Here is a 20,438-nt window from a genome sequence, read left to right on the forward strand (position 1 = left end):
ACTAAAGATAAATGTATTGCATATTTGCTTTTTCGTTTTCTTTATAATGTTTATTATCATTAGTTCAACAGTTGGAGCTATTGTATATAAAAACAGCAGACTGAACTTTCTTAAAAATGTGAGTGATGTGAAAACACCTGGAACATTATTCCAAAAGGGTAAAATTATCTAGAGTCAGAAATCAGGAGCTCTTCTGATGAAATACATTTAGTTCTCAATTCTGAAACAAAGATAGATGAAAGTGAACCTTCTTATATATTGTAATGGAAGGTAATAGACACAAAATAACTCACCCTCTCATACTATTCATCAGATGAAGGGATCTATGGAACTATATTGAAAAATCTCCAACTTGGTAGAGGTCCATGAAAGAGAGACTTATTTATTCAGGCGAGGTGCAGGGGCAAACCTGGCAGTTCTCGGTGCTTCTCCTGGTGGGCTATAGGACTGTAGCACTGTCGCACTGTCCTCCCATTGTTCACCGATTTCTTGAGTGGGCCCACTAATGTCTCCATTGTGAGACTTGTTGTTACTGTGTCTGGCGTATCGGATACGTAATGGGTAGCTTGCCAGGCTCTGCCGTGCAGGAGAGATACTCTCGGTAACTTGTCAGGCTCTCTGAGAGGGGTGGAAGAATCGAACCTGGGTTGGCCCGATGCAAGACAAATGCCCTACCCACTGTGCTATTGCTCCAGCCCATTCTAGTGGGCAAAGGGATTAAATGGTGTGCCCAGAGATCAAACTTGGTCAAGGCAAATAGCCTAACCACTGTACTCTCTGTCCCTAGCAGATAAAATTTATTGCCTTCAATAACCTGTATATAACAATAGTATTTAAACAGAGATCCTAAAGGTGAAAACAATAGACAAAGTAATCAGACAGGTTCTTAGAGTAGCATGACTCCCAAGGATAAGTTGGATAAAGGCATTCTTTATTTAATACCAACCGTCTCTGAACTCCAGAGCAGAACTAGATTTACAGGGCAATAAAGTATGCATGCAACAAACTTCAGAGATAAACCTCCAGTTTTATTGAATGAAATGTTATCCAGTGTCTTGTATTCATGATCAATAAAGCAAGATGTTATTATATATGCGGAATTCTGTATTACATGATGAAGAAAACTGACTTCCTAAAATTTATATTTACAAAATAACTGCATCTTTCACTCAACTAATGCAGAAATCAATGTACTGGCATGGATTCACAGCACATTAACATCTTGAAAGTTACTGTAAAAATCTTTAAAATATCACAAAGATTTAAATTAAATATGATTTCCCACTTATATATATTATGTATACGTGTGTGTTTATATGGTATCATGCTGGACATAGTAAATTTGTTTCACTTACCAATAAATTTGTTTCCCAATGGATCTTATATAAGTTAATTCAGAGATTTACATTTAGACTGCTTTAGTCTTCTATAGACAAATAGATATAGACTTATTTAATGATATACTTGATAAAAATTAAAAAGGAAGCAGCAGAGGTGATATATTTAATTTTATTTTCTTCTAAGAAAACAGATAGAGTCAGTTATCTTCCAGCTATTCTAATAGTGTCAAGGACTAGGGATAATTCCAATTCACAAAACAATATAAATGTTAAAGCAGACAAAGTCTCAAGAGTGGCCATAATCATCCCTTGAAGGTTAAAAGTAAAAGATAAAGAAAAAGAGCTTATTAGTTTCCTAGGGCAGTCATAAATTACCACAACTTAAAGCAGAGAAAATTTATTCTTTCATAGTTCTAGAGGCCAGAAATCTGAAATTAAGGTTTTGTTAGGGCTGCACTCCCTTTAATGTCTGAAGATAACAACCCTACATTGTCCTTCTATCTAATGATGACTATGGCTTTTGCCTTTATTTTGCAGCATACTGTCAATAATATTTTTTCTTCTCTCATCCATATTGTTATGTACTTAAGTCATTCCTTTCTATTAAAGGACACCAGTCACTTGATTTTGAGACCACTCTAAATTCAGAATGATAGGATCTCAAATCCCTCAATAGCACAGTGGTAGGGCGTTCACCTTACAAGTGGCGAACATGGCCGACCCGAGTTCGATTCCTCCGCCCCTCTCAGAGAGCCCGGCAAGCTACCGAGAGTATTTGATATTCCAGACACAGTAACAACAAAGTCTCCAATGGAGACGTTACTGGGCCTGCTCAAGCAAATCGACGATCAACAGGAGGGCCTTTACCTTAATATACCTTTACCTTTACCTTTACCTTAATTATACCTACAAGTTTTTCTACAGTTTAGATATAGAGTTGATTTTAAGTAATGTTGCAGCTTATTGGAGGATTTAAATATATTTATTAAGGAGAAATAATTTAATCCACTACAGAAAATGACATTCATGACACAGAGGACAATATGAATCTAAGTGGCTTATGATATCAAGCTAATCTAGCCCTATCTTCAAATAAAAAATAAGATTCTATGGTGGGAAAGATATAGATTCATGCAGTCACTACATATGTGGTTGATCCCAGGTTGAACCCTGGTACTGCATAGGATCCCCAAGCACCTGTGGGAGTGATCACGAGCACAGTATGCCTTGACCACTGATGTGATACCCCCACTCCAAAACACAACCTAAGTAATTAAGTTCCAATCATATCATTTGCATGAAGAGCCTATGAGAAGTGAGAGAGAACAGTGCTATGACACTGGGTAGGCACTTGGACCCTACAGGAACTCTTTGCCTCTATCTGGTACCTCCCCAGTTGAAGACCCCACTCTGCCTCATTCTACAAATTCTCCAAAAACATCCTAACAGGTTCCTACCCTCACAAAAACACACATGTAACAACACTAAACTGCAATGGTCACAACGGTAAAGCAATGCAGAAACTCAACAGGCTTGTTGAGTGAAAAAGCTAGCCCAGATGACCCAACGAATAAATAAGGAGCTACATAACCTCTCTGATAAAGAATTTAGAATGGAATTGGAAAGGGAAACGCCAATAAAATACAGGAATTCATGTGAGCAGAAATTAGGAAAATGCAAATAAGAATACAAGCATAAATGACAGACCCAATCATATCATCTATACGAAAGATTGACAAACATTGATTGCAGATTATAGATCAGTTCATCCTCAGCACACATTGCTAAGTACATTTTTTTTCTGAGTAGAGTCACATTGATTTATTCAAGTATTGTCAATGGCTGATATTGCATTACAACGGCAGAAATTACAAGTTATGAGAAAAGTGACCCCTCGTATTTCCCAGAATATTCCAAAAGAACAAGAGATGATTATAAAAATTAAGGACAATACCATGAGACTATAGGGCCAACTTGTATAATAGAGAATTGGATAGGAAGAAAACAATGTTGGGAGTGGGGCTCAAAAGGATAAGGTTTAAGAACACAGAAATAGAGGGTCTGGTATAAGGGATTAACAAATGCTACACTTTCTCCCTAAAAATAATGTGTAAAAGGTATGATAGCATTTTAAGTATTGTAGATAAAGATGCGGGTAGGAATTAATATGTTACCACATGAAAACATAAAAAATACCCCTAAAAATGTTAATCATATTGAGTTTTCTCCATAATGTTTTCTTCACAAGGCTAGCAGATGGCATGTAGGAATGTGTAGCGATTTCATGGTATTTTTTCTGTCAATTTATTGATCAAACAAAAATACCTAATTATTAGCTTTTGATACATAATGAGTTCTGTTGAATGAAAACATGTCTAGGTTATTAAAAGAACAGAATTTAGACATTATAGATGGGGATAAAGTTGTAAGACTATATATAAAAAAAAGCATTTACATTGAATACCTGCTTGGCAAGTGACGTATTTGATATGCCAAACACAGTAACAAGTCTCACAATGGAGATGTTACTGGGACCCAAATCGATGAACAACAGGAGGACAGTGACAGTGACAGTGACCTACTCCCATTCACTCAGCCTAAACAACCATATTCCTCTTTCTGTGTTCCCTAGCTTGCTCTGGTACTAGAGTTCAAGCTCTTTGAAATAACTTACAGAATTCTGTAATCTTTTGCTTCATGACTATCAATTAAGTTAAGAGGGATTGAAATTTTCTGACTTTTCACAGTACTCAATGTGTGGTAATAATGTTACAAAATAGAACCGTAATTTAGGAAACAATGAAAATAGTTTCTTAGGTATCAGCTTATGATTGACATAATCATCTTAGCTGTACAGTGACCTCTCTACAATTATTATCACCCTAGGAAGTTGATGTTATAACTTATATTTCAAGTATAAATCTGGTCCAGGAGAGTTGTGATTTATCCAGTTGGAGGTAAAAACTATTGAACTTATCTTTGCGACATCTTAAAGAGAGTCAGAAAAAGACAAAATTTCAAGCATTTTATTAAAGGGAACTGAGATAGTGGTAAGTTATTTAGGTTATGAATTTGTTTTGCATTTGTTAGGAATTATCAGGTGGAAAAATACATAACTAAATGTATGCAGGATTCAGGAATACAGTATATATGCCACAAGCATAAAAGTTTGGCCTGGATTTTATCTCACATATAGGAGTCAAAAATATGAATTGTAATAATAGTACAATTAAAGCTATAGAAACAGAAAAATTGGGGTGTGGGGGGAAATTTCAGAAATAAAATGTTCATATTTTACTCACAGGCTACCAATAATTAGCATTCTGAATCATTTCTAACTTTTTGATTAGTGTTCTTCCTCTTAATTTTTATTATTGGTGAATTATAATATCTTATACCCACCAAGTCATCTACTGTAGCGAAAAGTATCATTCTACAAGTGTTCACAATGTAATTAGCTGAATATGATTAGAATGATGTCTGAATAATTTATGAGTTTTAAAGAAATATTGGATCTGCACAAAAGGTAGAATACTATGCAGTTCCCTAAAATCGATAAATGAATCCAGACATAGAGGAATAAGCACAGGCAGCTAATATACTGAAAAGAGATGTATTCTAATGAGAATTTTCTTGTGAGAAAACTGACATTTCTAGTTAGGCAAACTCAGCATAACCTATCTATATTTTTGTCTATCTCTTTATCTGTAGCACCACAGTACAATATCTAGTAATCCACTAACAGAAATCAACTAATCAAGGGAGAACACAAAGAAAATAGCTCTTTAAAAAATCTTACATATTTTTTATAGTTGAATTAATTGTGATCCAACAGTTCAACTACAAGAATAAAGCAAAAATTTTAAAGAGATGCAATTTTAAACAAATGTAAATCTGGAGCCAGAGTGATAGTACAGTAGGTAGGGCATTTGCCTTGTAGTAACTGACCTGGGTGCAATCCTATGAGCCCATCAGGAGTGATATATTTAATACAGGGTCTACACTCAAGCCTGAACACTGCCAGTGTGGGCTCAAAATCAACTATTTTAGTACTCCCACATTCATCACAACATTATTTGCAATAGTAATAATATAATAAAATTTTTGTTGATAATGAAGTAAATTTTATTAATATAGTATAAGGTATAAATTCTATAAAATATAGGATACATTATGAAATTTTGCTTATTCTTAAAATATGGACATTCTTCCAATTTAAATAACATGGCAAAACATGGAGGATATTAAACTGTTAAATGAGGAAAACACAGAAAGACAAATTTATTTTGATCACATTTCTATATGTCATCCAAAATTGTCAGTCTCATAGACATTGAATAGAATGGGAGTTGCCATAGATGGAGTGTGGGTGATAAACTAGTGGATAATGGTGATAAAATACAGTTTCGTTAAAAGATGAACAATTTCTGGGGATTCAATGTGTACTTTACATAATTTTAAAAAAAAATTATACTGCAAAACATTGAAAACAATGTTGATTACTGAACAAAATTTAAAGTGCCAAAGATGAACAGTTATATGTATATAACTATGTATTAACATATATGCATATATACATATTTTAATAATACACACTTAACATAAATATGTGTAGGCTAGTTTGAAGGATTAGAAATGAAACATAAGGAATACTGATAACATTGGTATTACAGAATGAAATAAAATTACTGAAATTGAGCTAAAAATAATGGAAGGACATGCATCAACTGGTGAGGAGAGTGTGCAGCAATTCAAGTATATTTCTACCAAAATTTTAAAAAGTTTAAAAATGAGACATAAAACAAGCATTAAAGACAAGGAACAATGGGTAAGTCTCTAAAGCAAGACTCTGGAGATCCAATAACACAGTCACTAGCACTGCAGATTTGCACCATGGAGAGCAGTCCCACAGGGCAGAACCAGGAGTCACTATACCCTGGTTGTACTATGCACTTCTTCTGAGATGAAGGAGGCTTCCTTTGCTTCCTTAGTTATGCATGGCTCATATTGATCCTCAATACCTGAGGTTACCAATACTTTACCTTCATTTTTGACTACTAAAAATAGTTAAAAATCCATCATTGTGAACTCTTGACAGGAAAAGTTTCCTGAGGGCACACATGATAAAACATATCAGCTTAATTTGAGACATGAAATCTCAAGACCTAGAAAATAATTTCAATGGCTCTCAAGATAACATTTATTTTCCTTGCTCAGAACCATTCAGTGGACACTGAGTGTGGCAGCACTCAAAAATACAAGTTAATTTAGAATCTTTGCATGTGGTGAGTGATATTTCCATTCTCCTGTCATATGACAACATAAAAAATGTTTTATATTAAGTTCTATAAAAGTGATAATATAACTATCCTGGACTAGATTGGCCAACTATATATATATGTATATATATATATATTTCTGGTAGACAGGTGTTTTGAAACATCCTAAGTAAAGCTGCATGTAGAACGCCTAACACATATCATATTCTCAACAAGTTAATATTTTGCCATTTACTTTAAAGCATGCTCTAATATTCAAGAAAAAAACTGACAAAACAGTAAATTGAATAGTATAATTAAGAAAGATAACTAGAAATGAATTGTATACACGTAGAAATAGTATAAGCACAAATGATGAGAAATCCAAAAATGTGTTTTCTATCATGTAATGGTCTTAGATATTAGGATAATTAGTAGGCTATTGGTAATAATAATATTTTTCCCTAAAGGAAACCGTGTGAGAGAAGAGAAAGTAGAAAATGGAATTAACTTATCTACAATATGATTTGCAATAAAGAATATGTCCATTCTTTGCAGGTCAAAAGTAGTGATTTGAGGGACCAGTAGGCCTCCAAGAGGTTCTCAGTATAGGTCTGACAGGTTTATGCTCAGTCCAGCAGTGCTCAAAGGTCACCAGGGCTACAGCCTGTGGTCAGATTGCCATGAAGTTCTGTGCATCAAAGTCAGGACCACAGACATGCTACTCATGTACTCTACCAGTGTAGCTATATTCTTAGAACCTATGTGATATATTTTTCATTATGAAGTATAGAAGATCTCTTTGTACTTAAATAATTAACTATTAAGGAAAATATATAATCTGTTAATAGTTAACTATAAAACTTCAAGTCAAATTTGCAGGAGTGAAGACAAATGTACAGGAAGGGTTAAAGTTATGGACAAGTATGAGAATATACCTAGAATTTTCTAAGCCCATAGTTCATTCCCTGTACTGCATAAGCCCAGAACCACTAGATATGGTCTGATGGCTCCCAAATTCAACTAGGCTGAACCCTGTACTGTCAATCCCAGTCCAGTGCATTATCAAAAAATCTGGAACCAATAGCTAGGGAAACCTGTAAAATCTGGCATGAAGAAACCAACTGAGTATATTAGGAAGGACAATAACTGTATCCAGAATACAGAGAACAAAATGAATCAAACATATATATTTGCATATGTTTATATAAACATATATATTTGCATATGTTTATATATACATAGATATATATCACAGTCACGGTCCTCCCGTTGTTCATCGATTTTCTCGAGCGGGCCCAGTAACGTCTCCATCCTGAGACTTGTTACTGTGTTTGGCATATCGAATACATCATGGGTAGCTTGCCAGGCTCTGCTGAGCGGGCGAGATACTCTCGGTAGCTTGCTGGGCTCTCCGAGAGGGGCAGAGGAATCGAACTTGGGTCGGCCATGTTGGCTGCGTGCAAGGCAAATGTCCTACCCGCTGTGCTATATCCTCATAGTGTCAAATCTGCTTTCATAACAACATCACTATTTGATAGGAACTTCAAGATATTAAGAAGCACATCATCCTTGTGTGACTTGGCCTGCATTTCTTGTAATTTTATCATAGAATAACTATGATAAAATAACTATGATAACCTTTCTAGGAGGGTTCTAGTCAGAGGGTTTTAACTGTAGGTTAATGCAAAACCACTGTGTTTGATTCAAACAAAAATCCATAAACACCCCATTAAGTTATATGTGAATCCTTTAATAAAGAGAACTTTATATGTCCATTTGGTTCATAAAGATCAATTAAGAGAAAGTGTTCTAGGTTTTGATAGATTTACTGTACTTATAGAGGAGAAAGAAAAGACAAACTAACATGCCAAAATTTCTGTATGCACATAAACAACTATAAAGAGCTGAATAAATAATGTTGATTAATAGATGAGTGCCTTTTTGAGAGGTGTCTCCCTGTAACTGAATACTGACGGGAAAATGCTTGGACTTTTTGTTAAAATTTTGATTAATAACATAGTTAAAGACACAGATGGCATGCTTATCAAATCTAGGGATGATATACAGCAGTTATGGTTAATATGCTGAATGTCAAAATTAAGACTTAGAGCTCTTAAGCTGGTATAATGAGATGCAAATAAGAATATGAAAGACATTACAAGAAAATGCATAGTTCTGCATTATATTACTGTAATATTAGATTTAGAACTCAAACAGTACAAACTTCTGCTAAGTGGGCAGGTTTTATCTTATAACTCAAACAATACAGTTTTATGAGTAGAAATACATATTAAAATATTAATATACAGTAAAATTATAAGAAAAAAGCTAAGGGAAATGTATTAAACCAATTAAGATGGTTTAAATGGTAACAGCAGCAGTTCATCAACAAACACTCACTGCAGGAAGAGTGGGGAGGTATTGAGATAAGTTTCAAATGATTCTCTGGGAGAAAATTTGATTATGAGTATTGAATCCAGAACGCATCTTTGGGCAGCTTAGAAATTTCTGCCATGTTTTTCTGACCTTTCTGGGCTTTTGTCCCCATCCTTCGGTGAGGATGGTAAAGAACATCCATTTCATCTACTCATATCTTCTACTATATGTGGATTAGAGGTAAGAGACCTAAACAAAAGTGGCCCAAGGATTCCTTGTTGCCAAATTGAGTCTGCCTGTGACTTTGAGGTTCTTGGAGACTAGATGCTTATGGGGAAATTGCGATCATGTCTAAACTGTAGCACCTACAGTGCTGGTGGGAATTTGTGATCACAAATTATTTAAGATGCATCTCTAAAATTAGACAGGCCAGAGTTAGAGCACCTGTAATCCTGAGCGTCCCTGGTATCAATTAGTGTAACTGCATTTGCCAGCATCTAACTATCACTGCATGCAAGCTTGCCTGGTGAAAGTCCTGTGTTTATACCCTAAACTTGACCAGAGGTGGGATACCAAAAAATGGTCCCTGTAGCAGGCAGAGGCAGATGTGCTACCAGCTTTCCTTAGTCTCTGAAACATACCTCATTTTAATTCACCGCCTAGTCATGTGTGTGGGAAGAGGGATTCATTTTTGTAGCCTAGAGAAGGAAGATGATGCTCAACTTACAACTGCTTTGTTCGTGTCTTATAGTGGTGGAATTTTCATGGATTACATTCTGCTCTAAAAAAGGTGCAAAAAAAAATTGCTTTGTCAGGAGCAGATGAGCATCATGGCTTATCTTGCCAGCTTTATGTTCAATGTTAGATGTTCTGTTTAGCAAGAATGAACCCTGGGGTTCAATTTCTGGCACCACCCAAAAGCAAAACAAACAAACAAAAGATCTTGTCACTGGAGACTGGGTTGTGTGCTTTCACTTCAGGTTTCACTAGTGTGAAGATTTAAGTCCACATGCCAACTTTTAGTTCCCCCGTTCTACTCAGTGCAAAATTCTTGCTTCTTAGCCCTAAAATCAGTAAATTTCTGAGCTACAATCATGAATCCTAAATTTTCCAGTGCATTTTCTCAGTGAGACCTCATCTAGGATTTTACATTTAACCCAGGTGTTCTGTGTTCTTTGTGTTGGGCTGCAGGAATGTTCACAGATATTTTCTCTTTGGCCATCTTGACTCTGCCCTGATAAAGATGTTTGATTTCATATATAAAATGAGCAAATATTTGGATGACTAATAATTCTGGGGAGAAAAAAAGACATAAAGAGATAAAAGCTAATATAAGATGTTCTACGTAAGAATATGACTATATGTAATGATGTAGAATCAGTTATTGAAATTGTGGAAAAGATTCCTTCAAGAAATTGACTTGAGGTATGGTTCTAAAAAAAGAGTTCACTGTAAAATAATACACAATAATAAAGCACTCTGGCAAAGGATTGGATTCATTAGATGACAGAAGGTACACGCAGAACAGTGGGAGGATATCCAATCAGGTTGCAGCATACGGTAAAATGAATATGTCATTGAAAGTGACATTGGGACATCACAGTTCCCTTTACCATCATTTAAATGCCTATTGCTAAATGGAAATATTTTGGGGCAAAATAATCACAATAATAAAAGCGCTAGAAATTACATTTTAGTCACTACAAAAATGGACTGTAATTTAGATGGGAAAGTAAGTTTATAATTGTAATTTTAGAATGTTTCAGGGGATGAAGTTCAATGTTAGATGTTCTGTTTAGCAAGAATGAACCCTGGGGTTCAATTTTGGCACCACCCAAAAGCAAAACAAACAAACAAAAGTTCTTGTCACTGGAGACTGGGTTGTGTTTCAAATGGTGGATCATATGCTTTGTATATGTGAGGCCCTGCAATCAATCTACAGCACTGTGTGGCCCCGTGAGCCCAAGTAGTAAAGACAGAGTACCCTAAACACTGCTGAATACAGCTCCTGGGGATTGTTAAAAATGCAGGTGGCATTACAAACGTTTGAAAGATAATTCTATTTATTTATTTATTTATTGCTTTTTGGGTCACACCTGGCGATGCACAGGGGTTACTCCTGGCTCTGCACTCAGGAATTATGCCTGGCAGTGCTCAGGGGACCATATGGAATGCTGGGAATTGAACCTGGGTCAGTTGCATGCAAGGCAAACGCCCTACCCGCTGTGCTATCTCTCCAGTCCCTGAAAGATAATTTTAAATGCCCCTGTGTAGATAAATATTTTCACTTACACTGTAAATGGACAGAGTTAATTTAAAAGCACGGACAGATAGAAGATTAAGACTAATTAGACTAAGAATAATTAGATAATTGTTATTTATTATATTATAATAATAATAGCACTGTAGCACTGTCCTCCCATTGTTCATCGATTCGCTTGAGTGGGCACCAGTAACTTCTCACAACAAATTGTGAGACTTGTTGTTACTGTTTTTGGCATATCGAATATGTCACAGAGAGCTTGCCAGGCTTTGCCATGTGGGCAAGATGCTCTCGGTAGCTTGCTACGCTCTCCAAGCGGGAGTGGGGGGGGGCAGGAATCAAACCCAGGCTACCCACATGCAGGGCAAACGCCCTAAGCACTGTGCTACGCTCTCGCTAATAATAATAATAATAATAATAATTAGATAATCTAATAATTAGACTAAGAAAAGCTCATTATTAAAACTATTCAGCTTACTATAGTGGAAATCAAATTATAGACAGTTAGGAAGCTTCTACAGGGGCTTGAGTGATAGTACAGTGGGTAGAGCATTTACCTTGGAAGAGGATTGGAAGAACTGGATTCAATCCCAGGCATCTAGTATGGTCCCCCAAATACCATCAGGAATAATTCCTGAGTGAAGAACCAGGAGTAACCCCTTAACATCGCTGAATGTGACCCAAAAAGTTAAAAGGGAGGGGAAGAAATTTGTACAATAGGTGGAAGACTCTCCTACCACATTCAAAAAAGATTTCTTGGGTTTTTATCTAAGTCAACTCTCCCCATTATACACATGATTTGCATTACTTATATAGATATTCAGGGCTGGAGCAATAGCACAGTGGTAGGGCGTTTGCCTTGCATGCAACCAACATGGCCGACCCAAGTTTGATTTCTCCACCCTTCTTGGAGAGCCTGGCAAGCTACTGAGAGTATCTCGCCCGCATGGCAGAGACTGGCAAGCTACCTGTGATGTATTCGATATGCCAAACACAGAAACATCAAAGTCTCCAATGGAGATGTTACTGGGCCCGCTCAAGCAAATCGATGAACAATGAGAGGACAGTGACATAGATAGACAGTCGGCAACTACACTACCTCCACTTTGCTAATGACATCGTCTAATAACACCAAGCATTAGCCAAGTGGTGCAAATGCTGGCTGACTTTGACTGTGAGTGTGGAAATGTCGGACTACAGCTGAATTTCATGAAGACAACGTTCATGAGAACATTCATAAAAAGATCGCATTCATCTGGGGGACATAAAGTAACAAAATAGGAGATTAATACCCAAGAATAGCTGAGATCAGTATCAGGAGGATTACTCCATGGCTTAGAGGACAGCTGGGCAGTTTAGGGAAAAGGGCAGCTCAGATAGACAAGGGAGCACCAAATAAAGGGTGTTTGGAGGATCCTCCTAGGATGGGAGATGCATGTTGAAAGTAGACTATGGACCGAACATGATTGCCACTCAATGCCTCTTTTGCAGACCACAACACTCAAAAGGAGAGAGAAAACAAAAGGGAATGCCCTGCCACAGAGGCAGGGTGGGATGGAGGGATGGGGGTGGGAGGGATACTGGGATCCATGGTGGTGGGAAATGGGCACTGGTGGAGAGAAGGGTATTTGATCATTGTATAATCAAAACCCAAGCGCAACAATTTGTAAGTCTACAACTGTACCTCATGGTGTTTCACTAATAAAAATATAAAAAAAAGAAAAAAAAAGGACTAGTTCCTGACAATCCATTTGCTCTCAATGGAATGACCATCTCTAAATGCAGCAGTTATGTATACCTGGGTCAAGAACTCAACATGACAAACGACTTGGTGCCAGAACTGTGCAGAAAGAAGAGATCAGTGTGGAACACCTTTAAGTGTGTCAAAGAAGTTCTTAAGAGGACGAAGACCCTCTGAGTCTGGGCACATCTTTTTGACTCCACCATTCTTCCTGCACTAACGTACGCCTCAGAAACCTGGGCCCTATGAAAACAGGACGATAAAGCTACTCGGGTCTCCCAAAGAGGAATCAAAAGAGCTATGCTTATAATATCACATTTCACTCAAGTGAGAGAAGGAATTTGGAGTTCCGACCTCCGTTGATAATTGGGGATCAGGGATGCTGTCTCATTTGCCAAGGCATCTAACATCAGATGGGCTGGACATGTAATGTGATTTGGAAATGACTGCTGGACTAGAGCTGATACTGACTGGATTCCATGGGACATCAAAAGAACGCCTGGCCGCCCACCTATGATATGGTCGGGCTTTTTCATCAAGACCTTTAACAAATGGTTTCAGGCTCTTTGTGTTTCCTGGAGAGAGCAAATGCCATTGGACTACACTAGCATGTGACAGGGACAAATGGAGACATTACTGGTGGCTGCTCGAGCAAATCGATGAGCAGGGAGATGACAAGTGATAGAAGTGATAATTGTATAATATGTCCAGACCTGAATTATACATTTTATATTTGATTTCTCTATTATCTGGATGGGGAGAATACCAAATGGTGCTCAGGGTTTACTCCTGGCTTTACGCTGAGTAATCACTCCTGATGGAGCTTGGGAAAGTATATGGGGTGCTGTAGATCGAATCTAGACTGGTTGCATGCACAGTAAATGCCTTGCTGATGGGTTTACTGGAGAGTCCTGGTTCCCATACTCTCCAAATTCTTCCAAAATATTGAAGAATCGGAAATCGTTCCCAATAACTCCTATAAAGCCAGAATTACTTTAATTTTAAAATCAGACTAATATCACTAAAAAAGAAGACTATAGACTAATACTCCTCATGAACATCAGTGCAAAGATCCTCGACTACATCTTGGTGAAATAAATCCAACAATATATCTCAAAAAATCATACACTATTATCAAGTGGGATTAATCACAGGGATACGAGAATGATTCACTATACTAAATCAAAGCCATATGCCTTATCATTAAAGGTAAAGATAATGTGAATGTGTGTTGCCAGCAAATGCACATGGTGCCTGTACACAAGTGTTGCCAGCATCTCCCCTCTTGAGATGTGCACTAGGGCTCTCTCTCCACTCTGAAGTAGCCTTCATTCTCTCTTGATTGCTTTATCCTCTCTCTCCCTCCCTTTCTACAGAATTACTTAAAATATAGTATAGGTAAACTTTATGTGATTATATCAACTGATGAAGTGGAAGTTTCTGAGAAGATTCAACATCGATTCATGATAAAACCCTCAACAGAATATTGATAGAAGGAACTTACTTCAAGATAGTAATGACCATACAACAAACCCACAGTCATTATAACACTAAATGATAAATTTGAAATATTTCCCTCTGAGATTAGACACAATGCAAGGACATATACTTTTTTAAAAATATTTGTCAATATAATCTGGAAGTCCCCAACACAGAAACAGAAAAAATATTACTAGTACACAGGACCTTGACAACACAGACTAAAAGACATTTATTCTTCTAAGAAATGACTAAACAATTCTCTTTCTAGATCCTCTATCAATTTCTAAAATTGTTTAATCTTGGAAAAAAAAACTGTAATAGAAGCAAAAATCAGCCTCAGTCTGACCTCACCAAGTCTCGGACTCTCACCTCTACAGTACAATTTAATCTTTATTTCTTTCTCCACATACCCTTCTTTGAAATTCTCCAAGACTAAAAATAAAAAAAAATCTGCATTCTGTTCTTGGATTTTACCACACCCATCGACATTGATTATGCAAGATTTTTCTTTTATGATGTAAATGCATTTAGAGCAAATGCCTTTTACTATTGGGTTCTCTCTTCTCAAGAGATTCATGATCTCTCTTGAGCATGTCTCCATTTCAGACTTTCTCATATTTCCTCAATAAAATTATTTTACTAAAAAATGTGAATAGCAAAAAAATGTGAATAGCACCAAATAGGATATCTTAAATATCCCAGATTGTCTAATTATGTTTCTATAGTTCTATCAATTGTACTTATACACTTCATTACATGAATCTTGAAAACAACCCCACTCCCTTTATTGGAACTCTCTTGTCCACATTAGAAGGAATTCAACAATTTAAAACTTATGTTATATATTCAGAACACCAAAAGACATTTGTTTATCTTTTTGAATTATGTATGATAAGAATACCAAAAGACACGACACAAAATTTGTTTTTGAAAAACCCCACACATTTTGTTTCATTGAGAAAAGCTATGATTTTCTCAGGGAAAAAAATTGTGTTAATTCCCAGTGAACAAAAACCAGAAATACAGACCAAAGTAGGTCAAAATCTTGATTGATCCCATTCCAAATATCACATGTGGATATGTATGTTTCATACATCCATATTTTATGAGAAGTATAACAAACCTCCTAACCCAAAATCTCTAGGACTACATGTAAAGTTCTACAAATTGCTCCTCATCAAATCTCCTTACCAGAACTGTTGCAGTGGGAGGGCTCTACTGGTCGTCCATTTTTATCAGAGCAGGTGATGGCTTGAAATCGAATGCCCTCTCCACATTCTTTGATTTCTCCTAGTACCTGCAATCCTCGGTGAGGTTTTCTTCTGCCTTCAGGAAGAATGCAATCAGACCAATTTCCATAAGGTTGAGATATAAATATATCACAAGGACAGAGTTCTGTTTCCACCAGCGGGTATAGGCCACCATCCTGGCATTTCTCCTTCTTTCTACTTTTCCCTATTACAAGAAGAGACATTATTGTCTTACTTTTGTACAATTATCATATTAGATGTCACTCAGTGGTGGAGAAAGGCAGACTCCCTGGTGGAGGGTGTGGAGTTGGAACTTGTGTGCATAATTGCAAATTGTGGTGCTTCAAATTGCACTACACTGTAGCTCTGTCCTCCCATTGTTCATTGATTTGCTCGAGTGGGTACCAGTAACGTCTCCATTGTGAGACTTGTTACTGTTTTTGGCACATCGAATACTGCATGGGGAGTTTGCCAGGCTCTGCCGTGCAGGTGGGATACTCTTCAAATTAAAAAATTAAAATACAAAATGTTATATTTTTGTATTAACAAATTCTTAGTATACAAAATTTTAAGCAACCCCCTTTCACTTTTATTAACCATGGAAGTAAACCTAGTGATAAAGAAATCAACTCTTAGAGCAACTCTAAAATTTGGTAGTTTGAATAAAAAGAGTTCATGTTGGAGAATGGCACAGATTATATAATTTTTACAATGGCTCAAGAGGTAGAAAATTAAATAAGTATTTTACTTAAAAAATGTAATAGCTGCGGCTGGAGTGATAGCACAGAGGGTAGGGCGTTTGCCTTGCATGCGGCCGACCTGGGTTCGATTCCCAGCATCCCATATGGTCTCCTGAGCACAGCCAGGAGAGATTCCTGAATGCAGATCCAGGAGTGACCCCTGTGCATCACCAGGTATGACCCAAAAAGCAAAAAAAAAAAAAAGTATTAGCTTGTTTCAATTTTCCTTGAAAGTAATTGTTGTTGAGGAAAACAACAAAGTGTAAATATTAATTTTTATTCCCAAGTAAAAATAAAAAATTAGGAACGGAACAATATCCTGAAACATCTCTAAGACAGTGACCCTAGCGTGAGGATTGTTGTTGAGGAAACAACAAAGTGTAAATATTAATTTTTATTCCCAAGTAAAAATAAAAAAATAGGAACAGAACTATATCCTGAAACATCTCTAAGACAGTGACCCTAGCGTGAGGATTGATTTAAATTGTTGTATAGTTGAGAAGGTAGAACTTAATTATGTCCTTTCTATCAGGCAGCTCCCAAATTCTGACAGAAATAATACATTTAAATCACCCAATACAACTTGCGCATTTATTGTATCTGAGGAGAAGCAATGACTTTCACTGTGCAAAGCAAATAAACATTTCCCCCTTCCAAATCTTTATTGGTTTTGTTTGGGAACTGTGTGCAGGTGCTACTCTTAGATCAGTGCTTGAAAGAGATAATCTTTGGTACTCAGGGAGCTATTCACTTCACACCCTGCCTATTACAGGCAAACCATGTGTTCCAAATCTTTAACATGCCTCTCTGGCCTCTGCAAAATTTTTCAACTTGAGCATTCTAAACTATGACTTTATCTGTACCAATGACTTGACAGTCCTTATAGCCAAATCCCAACTGTCAGTAATAACAATCGAGAATCACTTTTCATAGCTATGAGTACTCCATAATCTTGCTAAAAGAATCCCAACTTAGCTTTGTTGACAGTATACTACCTTAAGATAATAAAAATATTTCCTCAGTCTATTATTTTTTATTATTTTCTATCTTATTAGGTAAATCATTATCTAGAGGCTATTTTTAATCTTTTTAAAATTTTAAGATATGCTTGCTTCAAATTCAGGCCTGAATTATTTTTTCACTGTCATATGGTTTACACTACAGGTAACGATTGTACAGTTGTTGAAGGAAGAGTGATTGGTTTGCCATGATGCTGAAGGTCACAATAAATAAGGATTTCTGCAGCTAAAATGATCCTGTATGTCTATATTTCTCAGATAATATGTACATTTTCCTAACCAGCCAGCAATTTACAAAGTACCTGGTTGTAAGAATTTACTATCTAAGGGTATCATAAGAAGGACGTGCCCAAGATTGACACTTGCTAAATTATCACATGCTACTTTTGTTACTTCAATTTCTCTTCATTGTCTGATGAATTCTAAAACCTAGATTCTGAATCTATTTGTAGTAATTCCTTTATTTAATTTTAATATATTTTAATTGGTCTGGAGCAATAACACAGCGGGTAGGGCATTTGCCTTGCCCTTGGCCGACTAAGCCAACACGAGTCCGCCCCTCTCAGAGAGCCCAGAAAGCCACTGAGAGAATCTCGCCTGCATGACAAAGCCTGACAAGCTACCCCTGACATAAAGCCTGACAAGCTACCCCTGACATATTCGATATGCCAAACATAGTAACAACAAGTCTCACAATGGAGACATTACTTGCCCATCCGAGCAAATCGATGAACAACGAGAGGACAGTGCTATAGTACTACTTTATTTAAAAAAAGTTACTGAGGTACCTGGATTTATAATACTATTAATCATACTTTTCATTAATACATCATTCTAATACAACACCCATCAGTTTTCCCTCCCCAGTGCCCTGAAGATGCCTCCCACCCTCTACCCCATATTTAAGCTCACTTCTACTGATAACAAGTTCAGTTCTGGTGAATTTGAACATTTATTACTTTACTATGTTTATTTTTATCTCATATTTGGGAGAGATCCAATATTTTTTAAATTATGAAGGTGGTGACATCTAACTATATGACTGCATAGAGCTAATTTGGAATTCCACAAAATTGTATTTTTTTTCAAAAATTGTTTTGATTTTTTCAAAATCTGTATTTTTGCAAATATACAGATTTTAAAATTATCAATAAATTTGTTCTACTATATTTTGAGATTTTCTTCAGGGCTATAAATTCCTTAAGTTGTTACCTTCACCCTGAATTTCTGTAACTTCCCCTTACATTTGAATGACAATTTAAATGAAGAAGAGTATTCTTCATAATATATTCATTTCATAAGTTTTTTGTGCTATCTCTTTCAATTTTCTTGGGGCTCATAGAGTTTCATTTTAATATTTACAACAATGGTATATTTTATGTAAAAGTCAAATTCATTAAATTTTGATGATTTGTTATGCAAACTATTATTAAAATAAAATTATCCTAGAATTATTAGTATTTTCCATTTACAGTTTGCAAATACAAAAATGTATGATCAAATCTTCAGAAAAAAATATGGTAGTAATCTTTCTTTCCTTCAAAAGAGATTTTTTTTTGTAAAAGATGTAAAGTTACTAAAACAATGACTTTAAAAGTGTATGTAAAAACATGTAAACAAAATTTCACACTTGCCCCAGTTTTGAACTATACCTGTCATACACATTAAGTGTAGTGTATATTTTCTTGATAATGTTTTTATGTTAGAAATAAAACAATATTTGCATGAAACCTCATGTACATGGGGAAAGCCCTAAACACATTTTCTATTTGGTATTTTATGCGCAAATACACATTGCACTTGCTGTTATGAGTGGGCTGTCTTGTGTACAGAAATCCCGTTAAATACTTTCATTGATTAAGTAAATCCATTAGAGAAAATTAAATTTAATACATAATCCTGTGAATTAATGCTTACAAAGAGGTCTTAAAATCAAGAGAATTAGCACTTGAACCACTCATGAGAACAAATGGTCATCTTTGCTTAACTCTTCAATGTCAATGCCAGTTTTATTGTCAGCACAATTAGTCTGGAATATTTTCTTTTGCTCTTCATTCCCTGGATTAAGTTTTCTGAATGTAGGCATACACATACAACTAAGACATATTCTGGCACATTGATCTAGACAAAGAGTAAAACTGCATTAGTTATTTATACTATTACAGGGAGAATTAATTGTTCCAAGACTTTTCCTCTACTTCAACTACACAATGGTGAAGTAGAGGGAATAAGGAGAGACCTGATCCCAAATTTCTGGCACTTCTGTGTTGCTAAGGAGATGATAAGTACATCATTTGTCTGAAGCCTAAGGAGACAGTCACTTCGTACCTGTTAGCTGTCGCTTTCTACTCCGGGTTGTTTCACAGTTTGTAGAACAGGGTGAAAACTTGGACCAAGCAGTGAAGGTACAGTCCTCTCGACATGGGACCATGCATTCTTGCACAACAGGAGGCATGCCTTTTGTCTGTTTGAGGCATTCCATTATTTCTGCTGACTGGTTATCATCGGAGACACAGGAGACAACTAAAATTAGAAAAGCATAGATTCTTTATTATTGAATTGAGTCAGGCTTTAGTTGCTTTGACAAAATAAGACTCCTCAAATGTTTTAAGATTTAGTTATCACTGTAATTGAACAAAGTGTTCAACTCAGCTAACCTTATTTTTCTCTAAAACTGAAATGCTTATTGTAATTGGAAGTATTTGAGAACATAAATTGGTTCATTAATTAAAATTCAGCATTGACAGCAGTAAAAAAAAGTAAAAAAAAACTTCTCCTAATTAATTTTCACATGAAGACATCCCTGGATGAGCTTCAATTACTATGAACTTTATGAGGAGCATAAAACAAGGAAAGACGAATCTGAGGACACAGTATGAGAACAGAGATGAACACATTGTCAAACATGGTAAGAGATCTTTCTAGATTTCAGGTTTATTCTTTTTTGCTTGCTTAAGTAGAAATTA

The 20,438-nt window shown here is 36.0% G+C and overlaps 1 protein-coding gene across 1 annotated transcript in view; it reads right to left on the reverse strand.

Moving 5' to 3' along the window:
• Positions 1-20,438, reverse strand: part of THSD7B (thrombospondin type 1 domain containing 7B) — a 975,852-nt gene that overhangs the window by 274,443 nt on the left and 680,971 nt on the right. The window contains exons 13-14 of the mRNA XM_056117681.1: positions 19,801-19,995; positions 15,655-15,918 (exon numbers count right to left, since the gene is read on the reverse strand). Of these exons, the coding sequence (XP_055973656.1) occupies positions 15,655-15,918; positions 19,801-19,995 (459 nt within the window). The remainder of the gene's footprint in view (positions 1-15,654; positions 15,919-19,800; positions 19,996-20,438) is intronic.

This window comes from Sorex fumeus, unplaced genomic scaffold (assembly GCF_029834395.1).
Source record: "Sorex fumeus unplaced genomic scaffold, SorFum_2.1 ptg000035l, whole genome shotgun sequence".
Taxonomy (NCBI): Eukaryota; Metazoa; Chordata; class Mammalia; order Eulipotyphla; family Soricidae; genus Sorex; species Sorex fumeus.